Source organism: Rhagoletis zephyria, unplaced genomic scaffold (genome assembly GCF_001687245.7).
Source record: "Rhagoletis zephyria isolate East Lansing unplaced genomic scaffold, Rhagoletis_zephyria_1.1 Rzeph_scaffold_00559, whole genome shotgun sequence".
In the NCBI taxonomy this organism is placed as follows: Eukaryota; Metazoa; Arthropoda; class Insecta; order Diptera; family Tephritidae; genus Rhagoletis; species Rhagoletis zephyria.
In genome coordinates, this window is record NW_016157643.1 from 134,175 (window position 1) to 153,557 (window position 19,383).

Sequence of the window (19,383 nt, forward strand, 5' to 3'; positions counted from 1 at the left end):
AAAGAATAAACTATATTTTTATAAAAAAGACTAGCTTATACCCGCGGGTTTCACCCCGCGCTTTTATACAAATAGGAAAAATAATTTAATGATGTTAGATTTTATTTCTGTGCCCATTTCGTTATAGCTCGTTATTTTTTAAGCGAGTTAAGGTACTTAGGCCGTTTAAAACTAAGAGCAAATTTACACGACGACTTTTCACCCTGCGTTTTTGGCACGTTGCCTTTTAAAAAAGTCTTCGAAAATCCTCGTGCATTTACACGATGACTTTTTCTTTGCGGCGTTTCTTGCGTATTTTTGACGTTTAAGCGTAAAATTTTCTTTGGTCAACTCTTTCGTCCTCATTTTTAAAACGGAGCGAATCGCGAAGTCATAGCAAAAATACGAAAAAGTGAACTCGATAAAAGCGAAAAAAAGAAAATGTCAAAAAACCTCTCGATTTCGCTCACCGTGCGTGCTTGCCTACCCCGCTGACTTCGCTACACTTCTTGCCTACAAGCTCGACACGCATGACTTTCCACCCAGGGTGAAAAGTCAGCGTGTAAATTGGCTCTATGAAATTGTAAAATCTCGTCTGCGCGCTAGGCATACGAAATATATCAACCCCTTTAAGTTTACCTTAAAATGTTTCCAGGTATACGACGCGTGAACGTGAAACCTTCTTGGAGGTACCACGGCGAGTTCTAATATTTCCAACTCAAATTTAGTAACTTGGCCTTGATAAAATACCACTTCTCATTACTGTAGCAAATGCCTCAAGAGAGCTTTAGATTATAAGGCCGAACCCGGCTCTCCCTTTTCCATTTAATGAAATTTATTCTGTCTTCCACAAACACTTCCAGGGATATGTGGCAAGAAAAAGTCAATTTGTACAGGAAGTGCCACGCCCCTTTTTCTTATAACCCTAATCTTCTTCCATGAATTTAGAATTGATTTTACATACCCCAGTACCAAGTCCCAGTACTCTACCATGAACACCTCTAGAGATAAGCAGTATAAAAAAGTAAATTTGTACGGCAGGAACCATGTCCCCTTTTCGAATAACGCAAATTCTTCTCTATGAGTATGGAATTAATTTTGTATACACATCTCGGTGCCAAGTTCCAGTCCTCTGCAATAAACACCTCCAGAGATATGCAGCATAGAAAAATCAATTTGCATGGGAGTTGCCACACCACCTTTTCCCAAGAATGATAGAATACAAGATTGCGCCAATGAGAGAGGAATTTTGAGGGTAATTTTTGCGTGACGTCATCTTGGTGCAATTGCGAGAGAGAAATGCCAAAACGCATAGAAAAATATGTAAACAATGCATACAAATTTCTTAATTTTAATATTACATGGCCCAATTTTGCAGGAATCAATATATATACAAAGATTGATTAATTAGGAACACGTAGCAATAATTTTGGATATGTAGCCCTTTGGGTAAGTACGATTTTTAGCACATGAAAAAATGGATGTGTTAAGAGTGTTTGCAATTTCATGTAGACCAAAAGGAAGGTGTACAGCAAAGTGAATTTTTGGACTCGCCATTGTAAAAAGCCTCGCAGAGTGCATATTTACGGACCGTAGCCAACCACCATAAACTCCACAGCTGTTGACTCCACAGCTTTATATAAAAGCAAATTGTTACCTGCAGTGGCAACGGCAGTCTCACTCTGCACAAGTAACTTGTTGACAATTCTTTTGTTTTCCCTGTGCTGAGCTCTTTCCGCACGCTGGGAACCCCCCAGATTTTCTTCGTAAATGATAGGCACCGCACCACGTTTTAAACGACGAAGTTTTGCAAAACCTAAGGCGTTTACGAAAACGATATTAAATGCAATCAATATGAAAATACACAATAGGGCTATTCGCGATCCGGTGCAAATGGCCTAGCATCATTGCATTGCAAATTTGTATTGCAAATTATTTGCAATACACAAACAAAATACACGCATTTGCATTTGTCATGGCTTGGCAAATTTGCAATACCGAAAATCCATAGCATAAAAATGCTATGCATTGCATTCATAAAGAAAACCAAAGCTGATGCACAAAAATTGTTTTGCAAAAGCTTTACCATGACAGTTTAATAAAGGTCGCTCACAATCCATGGCATATTTCTGCAATTGCATAAATTTGTCAGCTCTTATGCACCGAATCGCGAATAGCCCTAATATGTTACCCATTTCGAACTGTGTATTATTTTCAATATCTTCACTAGTAAAGTGCTTCATGCACACATAGCTTGATTTGGTGTTTAATGCATCTCCTCGCCGGCAGCACTTCTTCCACTTTTTCGCCAGGTTCGCGTCCGTAGGAAACGAAAAAAACTTATATCGCATGCTTTTCTTTTGTTTTCACTATTATACTTTGTCACTGCATACTTCATTTTGTTTTTTAATGTCTCAATAACTGTTTAAAACCACACAGAAATATTAACGCACAAATATTAAAATTGTTATTTGTTTTTTTTCGTATGCTCACAATCAACAATTGCACCAAGATGACGTCACGCACACAGCTGATTCTGTCAAAATCACAAAGAGCGTATTACCGGTACCGCGATTGGCGCAATCTCTATTTGTCTCAATCGTGACCTTTTCCAATAACTCTAATTTTTCTCCATGAGTATGGTATTGGTTTCACATACATCCATACATATGTATTTCCATACCAAGCTCGAGTGCTTTACCCCAAACATTTGAAGAGATATGCAATATGAAACTTTCAGTCAGTATGGGAGGTGCTACGCCTCTTTTCCAAAAACGTCCATTTTTCTCCGTGAATATGAACATGATTTCACACAGTGTTGGCAAACTGTTAATCTGATTAACGATTAAAATGTTAATGGCGTTTGACGATTAAAATTAATTAGTCGTAATCAACTGTACGATTAATGATAACATTTTTTTAATCGTTAATCGCTGGCTGCGATTACGTTTAATTAATTTAAAACATTAATCGTTAATCCAATTACAAGCGTAAAAGCACATAATAAAAAAAATATAATTATTGTTATTAGTAATACATAAACTGGGAACTTTTACAAACCTAGTTTGTAAAACATTTGTTGGTATATATCTTAATGAAAATGCACACCAAATTGCTTAGATTGATGAGGAAACCCGACTTAGCCATACCGGATTAACTTGCTTTGTGTGCACAGGAAAATTCCAGCATAACTTAATTAATCACCAAACCTACTTGATCAAATTAAGAGTTAATGATTAAAAATTAATTTTTTAATCGCGGTTACGATTAACTGTTTAGTCGGATTAAAATTAATCATGATTAACTGTAATCAGATTGAATTTAATCGAATTAACTAACTAATTAAAACATCAATCGATTAATGCCAACATTGATTTCACATACATATCACTATACCAAGTTTCAGTTCTCTCCCACAAATACTTCCAGAGATATGTATGTAATATGAAAATTCCAATTTGTATGGGAGGGGCCTTGAGTTATCGGACTTACTTTCAGTCTAAGACCATCCTTCCGAAATCCGTAGTAAGTGTACTAAATTTCGTTCTGATCGGAAAACCGGTTAAGGAAGTAGCCTATTTTTCAATCCAGGTCATAAACAATCCTTGAGCAAAATTTCATTTTCAAACAGGTGGAAATTCTTAAAAAAGTAGCATATTTTCCAGTCTAGGTCATAAGCTATGCAAATCAGTTCAGTCATTTCCACTTATTAATTTAATTAAACTTTCCTAATACGTGATAACTCTTAAAAGAGTAGCCTATTTTCCAACATAGGTCATAAGCTATCTCTGTGCGAAATGTCATGCAAATCTGTTCAGTCGTTTCCGCGTATTAATTTAATTAAAACTTTTTTAACAGGTNATCTTAATGAAAATGCACACCAAATTACTCAAATTGACGAGGAAGCCCGACTTAGCCATACCGGATTAACTTTCTTTGTGTGCACAGGGAAATTCCAGCATAACTTAATTAATCACCAAACCTACTTGATCAAATTAAGAGTTAATGATTAAAAATTAATTTTTTAATCGCGGTTACGATTAACTGTTTAGTCGGATTAAAATTAATCATGATTAACTGTAATCAGATTGAATTTAATCGAATTAACTAACTAATTAAAACATCAATCGATTAATGCCAACATTGATTTCACATACATATCACTATACCAAGTTTCAGTTCTCTCCCACAAATACTTCCAGAGATATGTATGTAATATGAAAATTCCAATTTGTATGGGAGGGGCCTTGAGTTATCGGACTTACTTTCAGTCTAAGACCATCCTTCCGAAATCCGTAGTAAGTGTACTAAATTTCGTTCTGATCGGAAAACCGGTTAAGGAAGTAGCCTATTTTTCAATACAGGTCATAAACAATCCTTGAGCAAAATTTCATTTTCAAACAGGTGGAAATTCTTAAAAAAGTAGCATATTTTCCAGTCTAGGTCATAAGCTATGCAAATCAGTTCAGTCATTTCCACTTATTAATTTAATTAAAGTTTCCTAATACGTGATAACTCTTAAAAGAGTAGCCTATTTTCCAACATAGGTCATAAGCTATCTCTGTGCGAAATGTCATGCAAATCTGTTCAGCCGTTTCCGCGTATTAATTTAATTAAAACTTTTTTAACAGGTGGTAACTCTTCCAAAAAATTCGCATATTTTCCACTGTAGGTCATAAGCTATCTGCCTATTTTTCAACTTAGCTCATAAGCTATCTGTGTGCAAAATTTCATGCAAATCCATTCAGTCGTTTCCGCGTATTAATTTAATTAAAACTTTTTTAACAGGTGGTAACTCTTCCAAAAAATTCGCATATTTTCCACTGTAGGTCATAAGCTATCTGTGTGCAAAATTTCATGCAAATCCATATAGTCGTTTCCGCGTGATGATTTTCCAAACATCCAAACATACAAACTTTGACATTTATAATATTTATTATATATCATATTATTATTATTATTATATTATTATTTATTACTCTAAGATAACCAAAATTAAATAACACCGAAAATAATACGTTAAAACTTGGCAAAAATAGTTCGGCTATAATTTTCCATTCCCTTGCGCCATCCCTCCACCTCAATCGTTGTGCGAATCCTCCTGAAAACTAAACAGGTGGTCCCACGGGGTGGTGTCCCCGCTACTGTTTAATTATTACATATCGTCGCTGGAATAATGAAATAGTGTAACATGAAAAGTATAGTTTTGAGAAAAACGAATTGGAAGTTTTTATAAACCATTACAAACCATACAAATACAATTTCGTTTTTCGGGAATAAATTAGTGAGCCAAAGAGATATTTAAGAAAACTAAAGATTTTTATAATAGATTAAAGGATTGTCTATCCAATGGTGCAATTATCGAATAATAGTGTATGTGGCATTTGCACTGTTTCTTTATTCGAGCGACGATATCAAAGTTCTCTCAACCACCATAGGGAGTCTCTTATACTGACGACTGCTCTATAATGGCGTCTGGGTTACCTCTCCGAACTTTCTCGCTTCTTCACTGCAATGAGCCTAACCCTCTTCCCTACAAAATCCTCGGCAACCCTTTTTACCACCTGGAGAAGCAGGTCAGCTGGGTATTCACGTCCATGGCTAACCAATTCCGACGGTGAATAACCCGAAAATCCTTGGAGTTACCTTCGACAGTCCGCTCTCCTTCTCAACGCATACAACCGCAATTGTCAATAGAGCACAAAGCCGCAACAAGGTCCTCAACATGCCTGGTGCAAAGACAAAGAATCGTTGTTGTCAACGTACAAGAAAATTGAGCGGTCGGTTCTAAACTATGCAGCGCTCGTGTGGTCGCCGGAGACTAGTAGGACGCAGTGGACGAAGCTACAGACTTGCCAAGACACGGCACTCCCGACATCGACCGCATGCCTTACGATGTCGCCACAGCATACTACAGTCCATAAACGGCATTCACAGGGAATCAGTGTCGACCTCCACTGACTCGACCTGTGGATGCCGTTATGGGAACACAACCACCTGACGTGGACGAGATAGAGCTTCGTCTGCCTCGCGAGAGTCTGACGACAATAGCCCAACTTCGCTCTGGCTACTGCACCAGCTTAAACTCGTACCTGTGCAGATTAGATGCAGATGTGCCTAAAGAGTGCCCGGCACGCGGAGACACCGCATCACTCGAGATATCTCTTCGCATGCCCACTAAACCCCACTTAACTAACGCCTCTGCCCCTATAGACATACCCTATAGAAGCTGCACGCTTCCTGGTCCTCGTGTTAGTTGAGCTTGATGACTAGCCAATCTGGGCGGGGCTGTTGCAGCCGCTCCGACAGCAACAACAAGGAGTAATTTACGCAAACGATTTATAGGAATTGCTGAGGATTAAAAATGAATCATATATGTACATTAATAATATTTGAGCCACGAATAATTTTTTGTGGAAACTACTCAAAACAGCGTGTGCCGAAATACCATCCATTGAACTGCTACCGCTAATTATGAAGCTGGCCAAAATTTTTGAAGGCTGTCGGCTTGTTATACAATCATTTCAGTTCAGATGAAGCAGCTAGAATCAAACAACAAAATACTTTTTTGGCCTGCCGTAAATTGAGAGGCCTGAGCTGAAGTTTTTATGAAATAAGTGCTGTTTGTGTTCATGGCTATCCGTGTTCAGTATTATGTTTAGTAAAATTTTATAATCAAAGAGTTTTGTTTTATTTGTAATTTTTCTCAATCTATTGCGAAACCTTTTAAAAGGGTGACCGTTTTAATATATTTATGTTGAGTAAATTCTCGTTTATCAGTAGTTTTTCTGTTTAAATTTTAGTTCATGCTATGGATACCACACCAATCGTTAAAACCATTCAGTCAAATGGTAATTTCATTTTATTAATTTAAATAAGTGTACAAATTTTCTTTAGTTCTAAAGTGCTTTTTTAGCATTATGTGTGCATGCTGTGATTTCCAAGGCTTGATCATTTAGTTTATATTATTTACAATTTTATTTAAAATATGTTTTCCGCTCATTTAAGGCGCTAGTTTTTGTAAGTTACACAACTAAAATTATATATAATTTGTATAGGTGCGAATGTATTTTATTACTTTGCTTTATTAAATTTGCTTTATTAGAGGGTGGAAAAAGTTTGAAGCTGTGGAGGTATGGAAATTATACATAACCAAAATTAAGAAGCAATGAATTTTGATCCTAAGACCTGCTGAATATTCGTGTGAAATTTATTTGATGTACTTTCATTTTCTTTTGAAGGCATTAAGGAGATGGTTTTTATACGTGTATTATTCAAACTAATAGTTTCAATACTAATGTTATTTTTTAAGGTAAATGACGCATAATACAATGCCACTGACATGACTGAATGATTTACTATAAGTTTGAAAGGACGTTTTCTCGACTTCCAGTTAATGTAGACAAAGGCGTAGTCAAATTTGTTTATGTGAGATTTTATTTGTATGTTCGATATTTTTTAATGCTAGTGAATGGATGCAAGAGTTTTACAAGAATAAAAGTTACATATTTGCTTAATAAAAATAAACAAAAAGTGTCACTCGAATTTCTCGAAGAACTCTTCACAAATATCGAAAGATTCTCCCTGCTATATACGGTCGCTGCGGTGTAGTCGTTAGCAGTGCGCGTTACTATTCCGCAAGGCCTGGGTTCAAGCACGGTCGCCCCTCGACAGGCAATGGCAAAGCTCCGAGTGTATCTTTGCCATGAAAAACAGCTTCTCATAAAAATACAATCGCCGTTCGGAGTCGGCGTAAAACTGTAGGTCCCTCCCTTTGTGTGAAAACATCAAGGCGCACGCCATAAATCGGAGGAAAAGCTCGGCCAAACATTAACATGTGTGTAAGCGCCAATCAAATGGTTGGTTCAAATAGGCGCATGAATGTATACAACAGTCTTCCCCACAATGAATTATATTATTACCTGGTCTGCTGGTCATCAAAATTCATCGTATTAAAACTTAGTGCAGAAAATGTAAAGTGATTGGCAACCTTAACTGCTTTTTATTTCCAAAAAAACGGATGGTGATAACAAAGCTAACGAATACTTACAATTTCACAGGTGGTCGAGAAAATTGCTTCAAACATGGCAATGGTCATTTTAACTACATATATACATATACGAGTACAAAACTGAAGCAAACAATTTATAACTTTTATAAATCTAATATCTTACTAGAATTTTAAGTGCCTACCATAAATTCAAAACAGTATGCTAACGTAGGTTGCTTATTAAGTAGTTTGATTTTGTAGGAAATTCTTTTTTCTCTTACTAATAATGTTATATATCGTCGTTATCAATTCAAAAGTGTCTGTTTAAATTTTTTTGGAAGAACCTTTTTTAATGTTAAAAAAAACTCATAGCCATATACATACATATAAGGGGAGCTCACGATTTGCTACGTAGCAACTTTACACCTCAAATTCTACAAGTCGCGAACTCGCCTATAGAAAACAATGAAATTTATTATCATCTCTAGAACAGCACCTGCAGCGTTAATTTTAAAGAGTTTGCTTTTCCTATAACATTTCAGATTTGTCAGTTAGAGGCTTCTGCTTTGATGACGATGGTATATTAAACAATATATTTTAATTTTGTTAGTTACTACATAATGCTAATTTTCAGCATGCTGACATGCTAATTGTCATGACCATTTAGAAATTACAATAATTTACATGCTTGTACTGTAATCATAAAAATTTTTGCAACTTTACTAGTTTGATATTTTTTCGTTGTCTATTTAAACGGACTTTATATTCAGAAAATATAAGATTTTGTGAGGATAAAAATACATTATTTTTAACCCATATTTGTGTATATATGAACCAACACTCATACATATGAAATATTATTTAGAAAAGTTCGGTCTTTGACAAGTTAAAAATTCCATATTAACTACAAAATACATATATATTCTTATATACTTTATACATATCTAACATTTCTGGGGTTTCAGTACTACTTTTTGAATGTACCTAACTAAAAATCTTACTCTAACTTTCAATTTATAAATATGTTGCTAAATCACTTAGTATTTTGTGTTGTGATTTTGTTTAAAGTAATAAACGTATGGATATACTTATGTATGTATTTTTCATAATACATTAATTAATACTCACAACTTACAGTGACAACACCCCTCTTTGGCAACAGTCGCAGTTACGTAGACCCACATACGTACGAAGATCCTAATCAAGCTATTCGTGAATTTGCTCGAGAAATTGACGCGAATTATATAACAATTGAAGCTATAATTGGTAGTGTGCCACAAAAACTAAAAATCGTGAGCAATTAATATGCATTTTTCTTAGGTGGAGGCGAGTTCGGAGACGTATGTCGTGGTCGTTTAAAAATACCTCCTAACTTCGTTCAAGACATAGATGTTGCCATAAAAACGCTTAAACCAGGTAGTGCAACATATCGTTTTAATTGATCATCTTAGTAAATTCATTATTATTTTAGGGTCGTCTGAAAAGGCTCGATGTGACTTTTTGACAGAAGCATCAATTATGGGGCAATTTGACCACCCAAACGTTATATACCTTCAGGGAGTTGTGACGCGCTCCAATCCTGTAATGATTATTACTGAATACATGGAAAATGGGAGCCTGGATACGTTTTTGCGAGTCAATGATGGCAAATTTCAGACGTTGCAGCTTATCGTAATGCTACGTGGCATTGCTAGCGGTATGTCTTACCTTAGTGACATGAATTACGTCCATCGCGATTTGGCAGCTCGAAATGTACTTGTTAATGCTCAACTTATATGTAAAATAGCAGATTTTGGACTATCACGTGAAATAGAGAATGCCAGTGACGCATACACAACGCGGGTACGTTATAAAATAAGATTAAAAACTACCTTGTTAAACAAGCAATCTATTAGGGTGGGAAGATACCAGTTCGTTGGACAGCGCCTGAAGCTATTGCTTTTCGTAAATTTACATCAGCGTCAGATGTATGGTCATATGGTGTTGTTTTGTGGGAAGTTATGTCGTACGGTGAGCGACCGTACTGGAACTGGTCAAATCAGGTAGTTTTGACTTTTTAGAATTTTATTTATTTATTTATATATATTATTTGATGAGTTTAATTTCAGGATGTTATAAAAAGTATAGAGAAGGGCTATCGACTTCCGGCACCCATGGATTGCCCTGAAGCATTATACCAGTTAATGCTTGATTGTTGGCAAAAACAACGCACCCATCGACCAACATTTTCAAGTATAGTATCAACATTAGACAATTTAGCTCGACAACCTCAAGCGCTGCTGACAACAAGAAATTCCCCAGAAAATGATGGAACACATATCTTAGAAAGTCAACGTGGTCACAACATATTTATAAGTACAGACTTGTGGCTGGAGAACATTAAAATGTCCCGATATTCACAGCATTTTAAAGAGGCTAATTTGGTGACTGCCCAACAGGTAATTATATTATATTGCTTTTTAGGTTTTGTTTAAGCATACATAACATAATATAAACATTTATCTCCGCTATCGTGAACTACAAATACAATACAAATCTCCTAAAATGACGATTTATGAAATGTAAACGTGAATTTGAAATATTAAGTGGCTGGTTTGCTGTCAAAAGCATCGAAACTTTAAAAAAGTGCTCGCAATTTTATTTCATTACTAGTGCTTATTTGTTTTTCTTGTTCGTTCCATATGGATGATTTTTACTTTATCTTTTAATAGCAGAGTGGTTATTGGTGCGTACTACCACTCGATGGGACCCGGGTTCGATCTTTGGTCTGAGCAAATGTGTAGAAAACGTTTTTCTAACAGCGGTTGGCCCTCGGCAGGCAATGGCAAACTTTTAAGTGTAATTATGCATTCGCATAAGGAAGAAAATCTAATTTGAGAAAGTAATAAGAAATCCTTTTGCCTCAACCGTGTTTTTGAGCTTTATACCACTATTTGTTATTAGGATAATGAAAAAAGCAATAAAGTCTCAGCGGACGAAGATATATCACCACATCTCCTCATCAGACTTCATATTTAGACTTCAATAACACTGTTGAGGTAAATATTACTACTCTATAACATAAAAAAAATATGTAATTTACGATGAGGCTGCCTAAAGGTACACAAGAATTCTGGTTAATGAATATAATGTAAAACAAGATAGGCTGTACCAGAATTCTAACTAACGTATATAGGTTAAAACAACAACTACACTGCCTCTTCGACCTTGTTGCTTTTTCCGGTGACAGGTAACAAGATCAACGGAAATAAGGTCAATTGACTTTATTTCCCACCCTGGTGCGAAGTAAAGTCAATTGACATTATTACCTTTTTAAAAACGAAATAAAATCCATTGACATTATTTCTCTTTCAAACATTAAATTTGCTAAGCTTCGCGGCGGCCCCGTCAGCGCGCCACACCGCGCGCGCCGCGCTCGCGCCCCGCGTACCCCGACCGACCGGCGCGCACACCACATCACGCTACGCCGCGGCCCCCCGGCCCCCCTTCCCCCACTCCCGCCGTGCTGTAACGCAGGTAGATTTATTTTTTGTATACGTTCAAATAAAATTTGTATATATTTTAAACATCGAGGGCTTATATTCTATAATACCCTCTATCTGATATTAAATAATCAATAATTGTTTATATCCGCATTTTGGTACATTGGCTCGTTGAATGTGCCATCTAATAAATAGTGTCGTCATTCTCCTTAGCTGCTTTTAAATGATGTCGTCACAAATTGCTGGCGGAGACATTGTTTCCTTATAGAAAGGTGGGTTTCTTTTCCACCTTAGACATTCCGAATTCGTTCAAAATATGCTAATTTAAAACACAGAATTCTTTCAGTGTTCCTCCGGGGTTTTTGGACATGGACTGTTTCCTCAATTTAATAGTGTTCGCTTTATTTTTGTGGAAACGAAACAAGTTTTGCAAGATATGGATCATTTTTACACTCTTTCTTAAAATATTTCTCGTATTCCAGCTGTGCGTTTTTACATATTCGTAATTTAAATTTTTTTAATAAAATCAATTGGTGGGAGTTCATGATTGTGTGTGGATTAATATCACAACACTGAGGATTTGGCTATAACCTTTTTCATCTATTAAAAAACAACACTTACGGGGCAATGTTTATTGTAAGAACAACATTTTTTTCTATGAATCGACATACTTTAAGCATTGTTGGCGCTATTTCCATTTGAATGAGGAAATAGCGTCAATGACTTTATTTCCAAATTTTTGTTGACTTTATTTCGCTTTTGAAAAGGTAATAGTGTCAATTGACTTTATTTCGCACCAGGGTGGGAAATAAAGTCAATTGACCTTATTTCCATTGACCTTATTACCTGTCACCGCTTTTTCCATTTCGACTTTGTTGCTTTTTCCATTAACACTGTTGAAATTGTAACGCCACAATAACACAAAATAATGAAATAACTTAGGAGGAACCAGAATTCAAATTAGCACATAGAATTAAAAGCAACTACATTATCAAACTAAAATAGTAACGAATCGGCTGCACTTTATTTGGTTAAGTTGTATAAGGAGATGGATTTGAAACAAGAGTTAACGGCCTATACACGTTGGCGATAACCTGTATTGCACTCGATGGAACGATGACCTGTATAAGCTTTAAATTTTAAGTTTAAAATGAAATGAGTGCAGCGAAAGACCAATTAGAGAAGGACCTGGCTTCACGTGTCATTTCTAAGTAGCGTCAGTTCGCACATTATTACGCCATAATAATACAAATAAAATTGAAATTTGTTCACCATTTGTAAATCTAAAAAGTCTTTAGTAGTAAATAAATTCTTGTTAAAAGTAAAAACCCCCTATGGTATTAAAAAAAGAAGTAAGCAAGAAATAATGTAATGAATCGGGACGTTTTCGTATGCGATTTAAAACTTTCAAAATCGAGATTACAAGATCTTCATAACTGTATAAAAAAGTAGTAAAAATGAATGGCGGAAACGAAAATTCATAGCTGAGATTGCCGTTGGGGAAAAAGTGCATCTCTGAGAAACCGCAGCTCTGAGAAACTACAAACCAGACAATAGAAACACAACTAAGGAAAATTCATCAACAAAATTCTCAAAGCAGTGTTATAAAAATTGTATTTTTCCAGGAGTATTTTTTTTAACTATAACAAAGAAATTACTATTAATATAAAGAAATTAGTAAGTAATAATTACTGAAATTATCGTTTTTTTATAGATCTCCCGGTTAACGGCTCAACAACTATCTGATATGGGTATAACCTTAGTAGGGCATCAAAAAAAAATTCTACATCAGGCCAGGCAGTTGGATACTATAATTTAAGATTATTAATATTGTATTTGTAGACTCGAATCAGTGTAAATATGGCATTATTATGAAAAATATCGTTTAAAATAATAAGTTCACTTATTGTAAGTATTATAATGTTAGAAGAATTCTCGTACTATGGGTTTTTTCAACCACTTTCTAAGAAACAAATTAATTTATTTCTCGCACATAGTCCTCAAAAATCGATTCACACCGCAAATATTGATTAAAATTTCTTATATATCTTAAACAAGTTATTATTAAAAATAAACACATTTGCGAGGAGTCAAAAGACTTGCAACTACCATTATTCCCATCGGGTTTAATTAAAAAATAAAAATAAAATTATATATTTTTATACTTTTTATCTATGCAAATATCTTATGTTTGATCGTTGTTTAATGAAATTAGGGCGAAAAATATCAGTAACCTCTCTCTTTGGATTCCACGTCATCTTCTAATATTCAGATAACAGCAAGCCACAGTAATCTGTGAACAAACTGATAATAATGGCCCTATTTGGTATGGCGACTGGCAGCTGGTTGCCGGTGTAATAGCCATGGCTACCAGTATCGTACTTTGTATTATGGGCAACTATTTTAATTTCAGTATACAGAAAAGCTCACACAGCCTGTGTTACCGCTGAAAAATTTCAAAAGATCGCAGGAAAAAGGGTCACGACGCAAAAAAAAGGGCTACCTTTAGATTTTTTAAACTACTACATAGATATACAATATTTGGGCGTTATTTTTTCTTTTAAAGGCAAATCACATGCCTTAAAAAATCAATTTTCCACGCAAAATCGATTAGAAAACTTTAAAGCATATAATAAATGTAAAGTTAATTCAGTCACAGTACAATAAAAAGAAAATTCTTTCATTAAAACTAAAGTAAATAGCTATTTTTAATTAGTATATTTAACACGAACAAAATATTTGCATTTTTTCTGCCTCATATATCGCCTTAATATTTTGTATATGCTTTTTAGTTTTCTATTGGCCTTTGAAGTGGTTTTTGTATTTACAAGCAGCTGGGTACACACTACGCAAATCGGCCGCTTTGTTTCTTCGTGCATCTTGATCCACTTAAATGCAGACTGTCAATCCTCTTCAAATTTTCGATGCTTTTTTTCGCCTTATTCGAAGATGTGCACGGTTCCAAATCTAATTCACAGACTAAATCTGCACCGCCGCCTGAATCAGTGTCCTTGGCCCCGTCCAAAGAAGATCCTATATTCTCCGTGCGTTTTCTTTTTGTAACGTACGTGCAAAACAATTATTAAGGCAAAAATCAAATTTATTACTATTATTAAATTTAATATTTAATAATATATTATCCGTGGAATATGCAGTTCAAACTGTTAGAAAACGCAAAAATCATAAAATATTCCCTACACTAAATTTGGAGCGTCGCATGCCTATGCCAAAAACATCAAATATAAAATGATTGCAAGCAGTTAAGATGTTGTCAGCGATAAAATTTTAAGAAGTTAAGGGTTACCGATGTAAAAAGAAACCAAGGATGATGAAACTTTCAAACTCTTTAAGGAAATGCTTAAAAATATTGAATTTAAGTGTTGAAAGTTAAAAGGGACCAAAAGTCGGAGAAGGTCAAATTTTGAACGTTTTAAAAAAATTGGTGCCTGGGGGAATGCCTCCCGAAAATGGCCAAATTGCGTCTTTATTCGCCCCAACGGTAACACTGCAGACAGCATCCGAGTTTACTTTTTTGACATGTAATTGGCAATTTTGCTCCAATGCGTTTGACATTTTATGCAAGCAAATAACAAAATCGTCATGGCAGAAAATTGCGCTACCAAACTCATGCCCTTATTATGAGTTGCATTCAATAGCCAGCGAAGATCGAAAGTAAAATTCGTATTATGAGCTATGCAGGCGTGTCGAAATTTTCGTTGAGTATCGTTTTCTGTCGAACAGAATTTTGCTTTCGATGGTACACCGAAGTTTAAGAAAATTGTGAAAAATTTATGATTTTGCATTTGTGTTCTTACTTTTTGGCGGCTAGACACTAATTTTAAATACAGTTCTTACATCGTGAATACTAAACACAAGCTCCAAAGGCTGGTTTTACTTGTGAAAGAAAATCCCAATACTCAGTTGGCACGATCTCTGAGAACAAAATCGTAGAGCTGTCGATAGTTTTAAAATATTTTAAATAGATTTGGCTCACAAACGCCCCTTAGACAGTCGGAACTTTTTAATAAATCTGTAGACAAATTTCTTCAATATATTTTATGTCAAAATATATTCGAAATACTACACTTAAACTCTCTTAAACATTCACTACTCCTGGCCAGTTTACTAAGCTCTTTCATCCGTTGTACTAATTTTTTCACGATTTTATAAACTCTTTCTTTTTTATTTCGTTTTAATTTTTACAAATTTACATAAATATGTATAAGCAGACTTTTTAGTTTGCTCGATTTGTAAACAAAGCTTCTCAGCGGCGAAAAGTATACTACCTAACAACCTAAACGAGCGAAATTCACAATAGCGCTATTCTTCGCGAATGAGCGTCATAATACCAAATGAAACTTCGTTTGATCAGCACTTTCGACCACAGTCGAAGATCGAATGCAACTCATAATAGGGGAAAAGCTTCTCTGCGGTGAAAAATATACTATTGGGAACAACATAAACGAGCGAAATTCCACAATCGCGCTATTCTTCATCGAATTCGTTCGATCAGCACTTTCGACCACAGCCGAAGATCGAATGCAACTCAGACCATGGGCCTCAGTAGTCAGTTGCCATACGTAATGCGAATTTTAGTAGATGATGCAAAAACGTTGGACCTTTGGAACATTCCCTTAAGTGCCGTTTTTTACGTATGACTAAAATTTTATCAGTCTTTTCACTGTTTAAATTTATTAAATACAATAGATAAATATTTGAAATATATTGCTTTTGTTTGCTACACAACCGAAAGCTGTTTGCAATCTATGCCCGTTTAAAATCTCCAAATATAAAATGAGTTTCATTTAATATAATTTCTATTGTTCAGTAACACAATTGGATCTGGGCCATTATTGTGAGATATGCAAAGTACCATTAAAAATATAATATACAGTACCTGCTCACCGAATTGCGGCCAATTGCGTTTTTTTTTTTTAAATAATTTAGTTTTCATTGCGAATTATGGTTATTAAAATAAAGAAAAAAAACCACCGGTATTTGAGAGTAAGCTTGCATTAAATTAAAAAAAGGATGTTCGAGGGTTATGCACAAACCGATGTAGTGGAGGTTATGCGTAAGTTGGTGAAAATTTAAAAATTTTCTAACACCAAAATTGTGACTTTTATTTTATAAATTTTATTACAATAAAGTGCAAGTTTGAGGTAGGTAGGATTTACCGTTAATTTTTGGATTTCTTTTTTTTTTGACGGTGTTACGCATTTTTTTCACACAAATTATGTTCGATAATATTTTTAAAAGAGAAGCAAATGAGCAGCACACATCGCACTTGCACTTTATTATATTAAATTTTAATGAGCTACAAAACTTCAAACCAAATTTTTTCTAAAGATTCTGATTAAAAAGTTTGAAAGTTTGCTGAAACTTTGCAGAATTAATTTTTTATAGTTTTTTGCACAAAGTCGGTAATTTGGATTTATATGGGTTTTGTTAGGAAAAGAGCCTTGCATAAAAAATAAGAACATAAAATAAACAAAATAAAAATAGCCATACGTTGCTAAAATGTCTAGTCCTAATTTATATTTTGGTCAGTGTATGTATCTCTCTATTCGAATCACAGGCATTCAGGTTAGAAACTAATAACTGTTTATGGAGAAAATTACGATCATATACACCGAGGAAAAAAATAATTAATTCAAATAGAAACGTAATTAATCTTACTATAAACGTCAACGAAAGTGCTGTATATTGGTAAATATTCAATTCAATTGCGCGCAAATTAAAATGAAAAAGCATCCGTGAAGTGAATAAATAAGATAAAAACCAAAAAAAAATTTAATTTGCATGTTGCCGGTAGTGGAACTCCAACCCTTACCCTCTCTGGACATCAACGCAAATTGTGGCAAACATCTTTGCGCACTCAGCTACAGCCAGACATATAAATTTGCTTTCAACTGTTGAATTACCATCAACACCACAGAACGCGTTTTGTACGGATAAACATGTATTTTGTATGTATGTATGTGTTGTCACCGCTCTGCATGCTGGGGATGCGTATGTACATTTACATATACATACTCAGATGTGAATTGTCAAATACGTGCGTAATAAATTTTTATATGAAGATATTATTTTTAAATACTAACATTTTTAAATGATTAAAACTGGTTCGTAGACATGCCATTTTAATGGGCTGTTAAGGCATCGAAATGCTGAACACTGAATACGGGACAAATACAGGACATGAAAAGGAATACAAAACATTTGTCGTCCCGTATAAAATAAAGAAATTACCAGGGATGCTTTCCATTTCCAGACAACCGGTCAGGTACGAGCATGATTTTTAATTTCGACCAAACTCAAATACATTGTTTGTTGGTCCAAATAATGAGACCAGCGTTGCCGCTTTGGTAATTTTTAACCAAAAATGGTAATTATTTTCTTTACTTATCAAATTTGGTAATTTATTTTTCAATTTGGTAACTTTTTCGATTCGGTCCTACTTGTCACATAGATCAATACAGGAACTGATTCCACATTAGGATGTGTCCCGTAAGCGTTTCTTTTTATACAAATAACCAGTAATCCTGAAAGTTTCGCAAGGCGAAAAGTTGGTCCAGCGTTCCTTGGTTCTTGAATGGTGTGATCTCTAACAAACCACGTGAAAGTTGCTATTGCTATATCTACTGAGTCCTATCCTGGAAGGTTGTGGCAGGTCCTACCTTTCCTTGTCAGTTCAGCAGCTTTGCATTTGCCATCAATATTCCCGTGTACTCCGACAACCATATGAGTAAAGTTCTATGTAAATATGTACAAATCGTTGACGTTTTTTCAAAACCGTCCATCGACCAGTTGCAAAACCACCTAATACGCCGTTTTGCAAAAATGCCATTTGGTAACCCTGAACTCCAGGCATCGAGATTTATGCATACAAATTTATAAATCGTTATTAAAACAACAGATTTGTAAAATAATAGCTAGAGAAAATATCGCCTATCAAGGCAATGCCTTCAAAGAAAAACCGCTTTTTCGCTCTCTTGCAAAATTTGGGTGCCATAAGATAGGCGGTTTCGCAATTGGTCGATTGGCGGTTTTGTAAAAACATTGACGATATGTTTTCGCTCAACAAGCTTTTGTAATCAGTAGGGCACTTCTTGTGAGTCGAAACCTTTCAGGACTGCCTTGAACCGTTGAATTTTTCCATTCATTTGTTAACATATGTACAGGTATGTTGGCCATAACTGGACAAACGTTGATTTTAAAGTGCTCCAAATTTTAAGGTTTAAGTATTCGCATAAATACGACCATCCGAGTAGCCTCATAAAACAGTCCAATAAGGCCAAGTCGGATGATCTCAGTGGCCAAATGAAATCCCCTCTACGGGAAATTACTTATTGTCTGAAATCCTCTGTTGCAATGAACGGTATCCATGACACTGCGAATGATCATATGCCTTCAGTTGTTTTGTGACCTGAGCTTTGTATGAATAGAGGTGTACATATATCCAAATGCAAAACATACTATTCTGAGCCATAAGACAGTACCACGCTCATAAAACGACACGCAATCGACAAATTTGTTTCTTCGGCCACACTTAGTTTTGAAATCCTAACCAAGCATTTCTGGTGTTGTAGCTTTCAGCGCCCACGCAGATATAAAAATTATAGCATAATGGAGCGCTGATTGCCTGGAAAGCTTCTTGTCTTCAGATATATGTATAAACATATGTATGTATACTTCAGCACATAAAATAAGTTTGGTAATTTTTTGTTGCATTTGGTAACTTTTTCTGGTGATTTTGGTAAAAAATAAAAAAATCTTGTGGCAAGACTGAATGAGACACGTATTTTTTCTTTTGGCTCGGAAAAATTTTTCGGCCGAATTAAACGCGATTTTGTTTTTCAGGCAAAAATCGATTATTCGAATTAACAGTGAGAATTTTTTTAAATGCCCATAACTTTGTCAAAATTTAAT

General features: G+C 35.1%; 1 protein-coding gene across 3 annotated transcripts in view; it reads left to right on the plus strand.

Annotated features, from left to right (window-relative positions):
* Positions 1-13,565, plus strand: part of Eph (Eph receptor tyrosine kinase) — a 113,278-nt gene extending 99,713 nt beyond the window's left edge. For 2 of the 3 annotated variants that reach the window (XM_017612604.1, XM_017612605.1), the window contains exons 9-15: positions 6,783-6,830; positions 9,107-9,235; positions 9,290-9,385; positions 9,441-9,811; positions 9,865-10,011; positions 10,078-10,407; positions 13,166-13,565. In XM_017612604.1, coding sequence (XP_017468093.1) covers positions 6,783-6,830; positions 9,107-9,235; positions 9,290-9,385; positions 9,441-9,811; positions 9,865-10,011; positions 10,078-10,407; positions 13,166-13,270 — 1,226 coding nt within the window. In that variant the 3' untranslated portion in view covers positions 13,271-13,565. The remainder of the gene's footprint in view (positions 1-6,782; positions 6,831-9,106; positions 9,236-9,289; positions 9,386-9,440; positions 9,812-9,864; positions 10,012-10,077; positions 10,408-13,165) is intronic. The other variant, XM_017612606.1, reaches the window with a different exon arrangement.
* Positions 13,566-19,383: the final 5,818 nt, after the last annotated feature.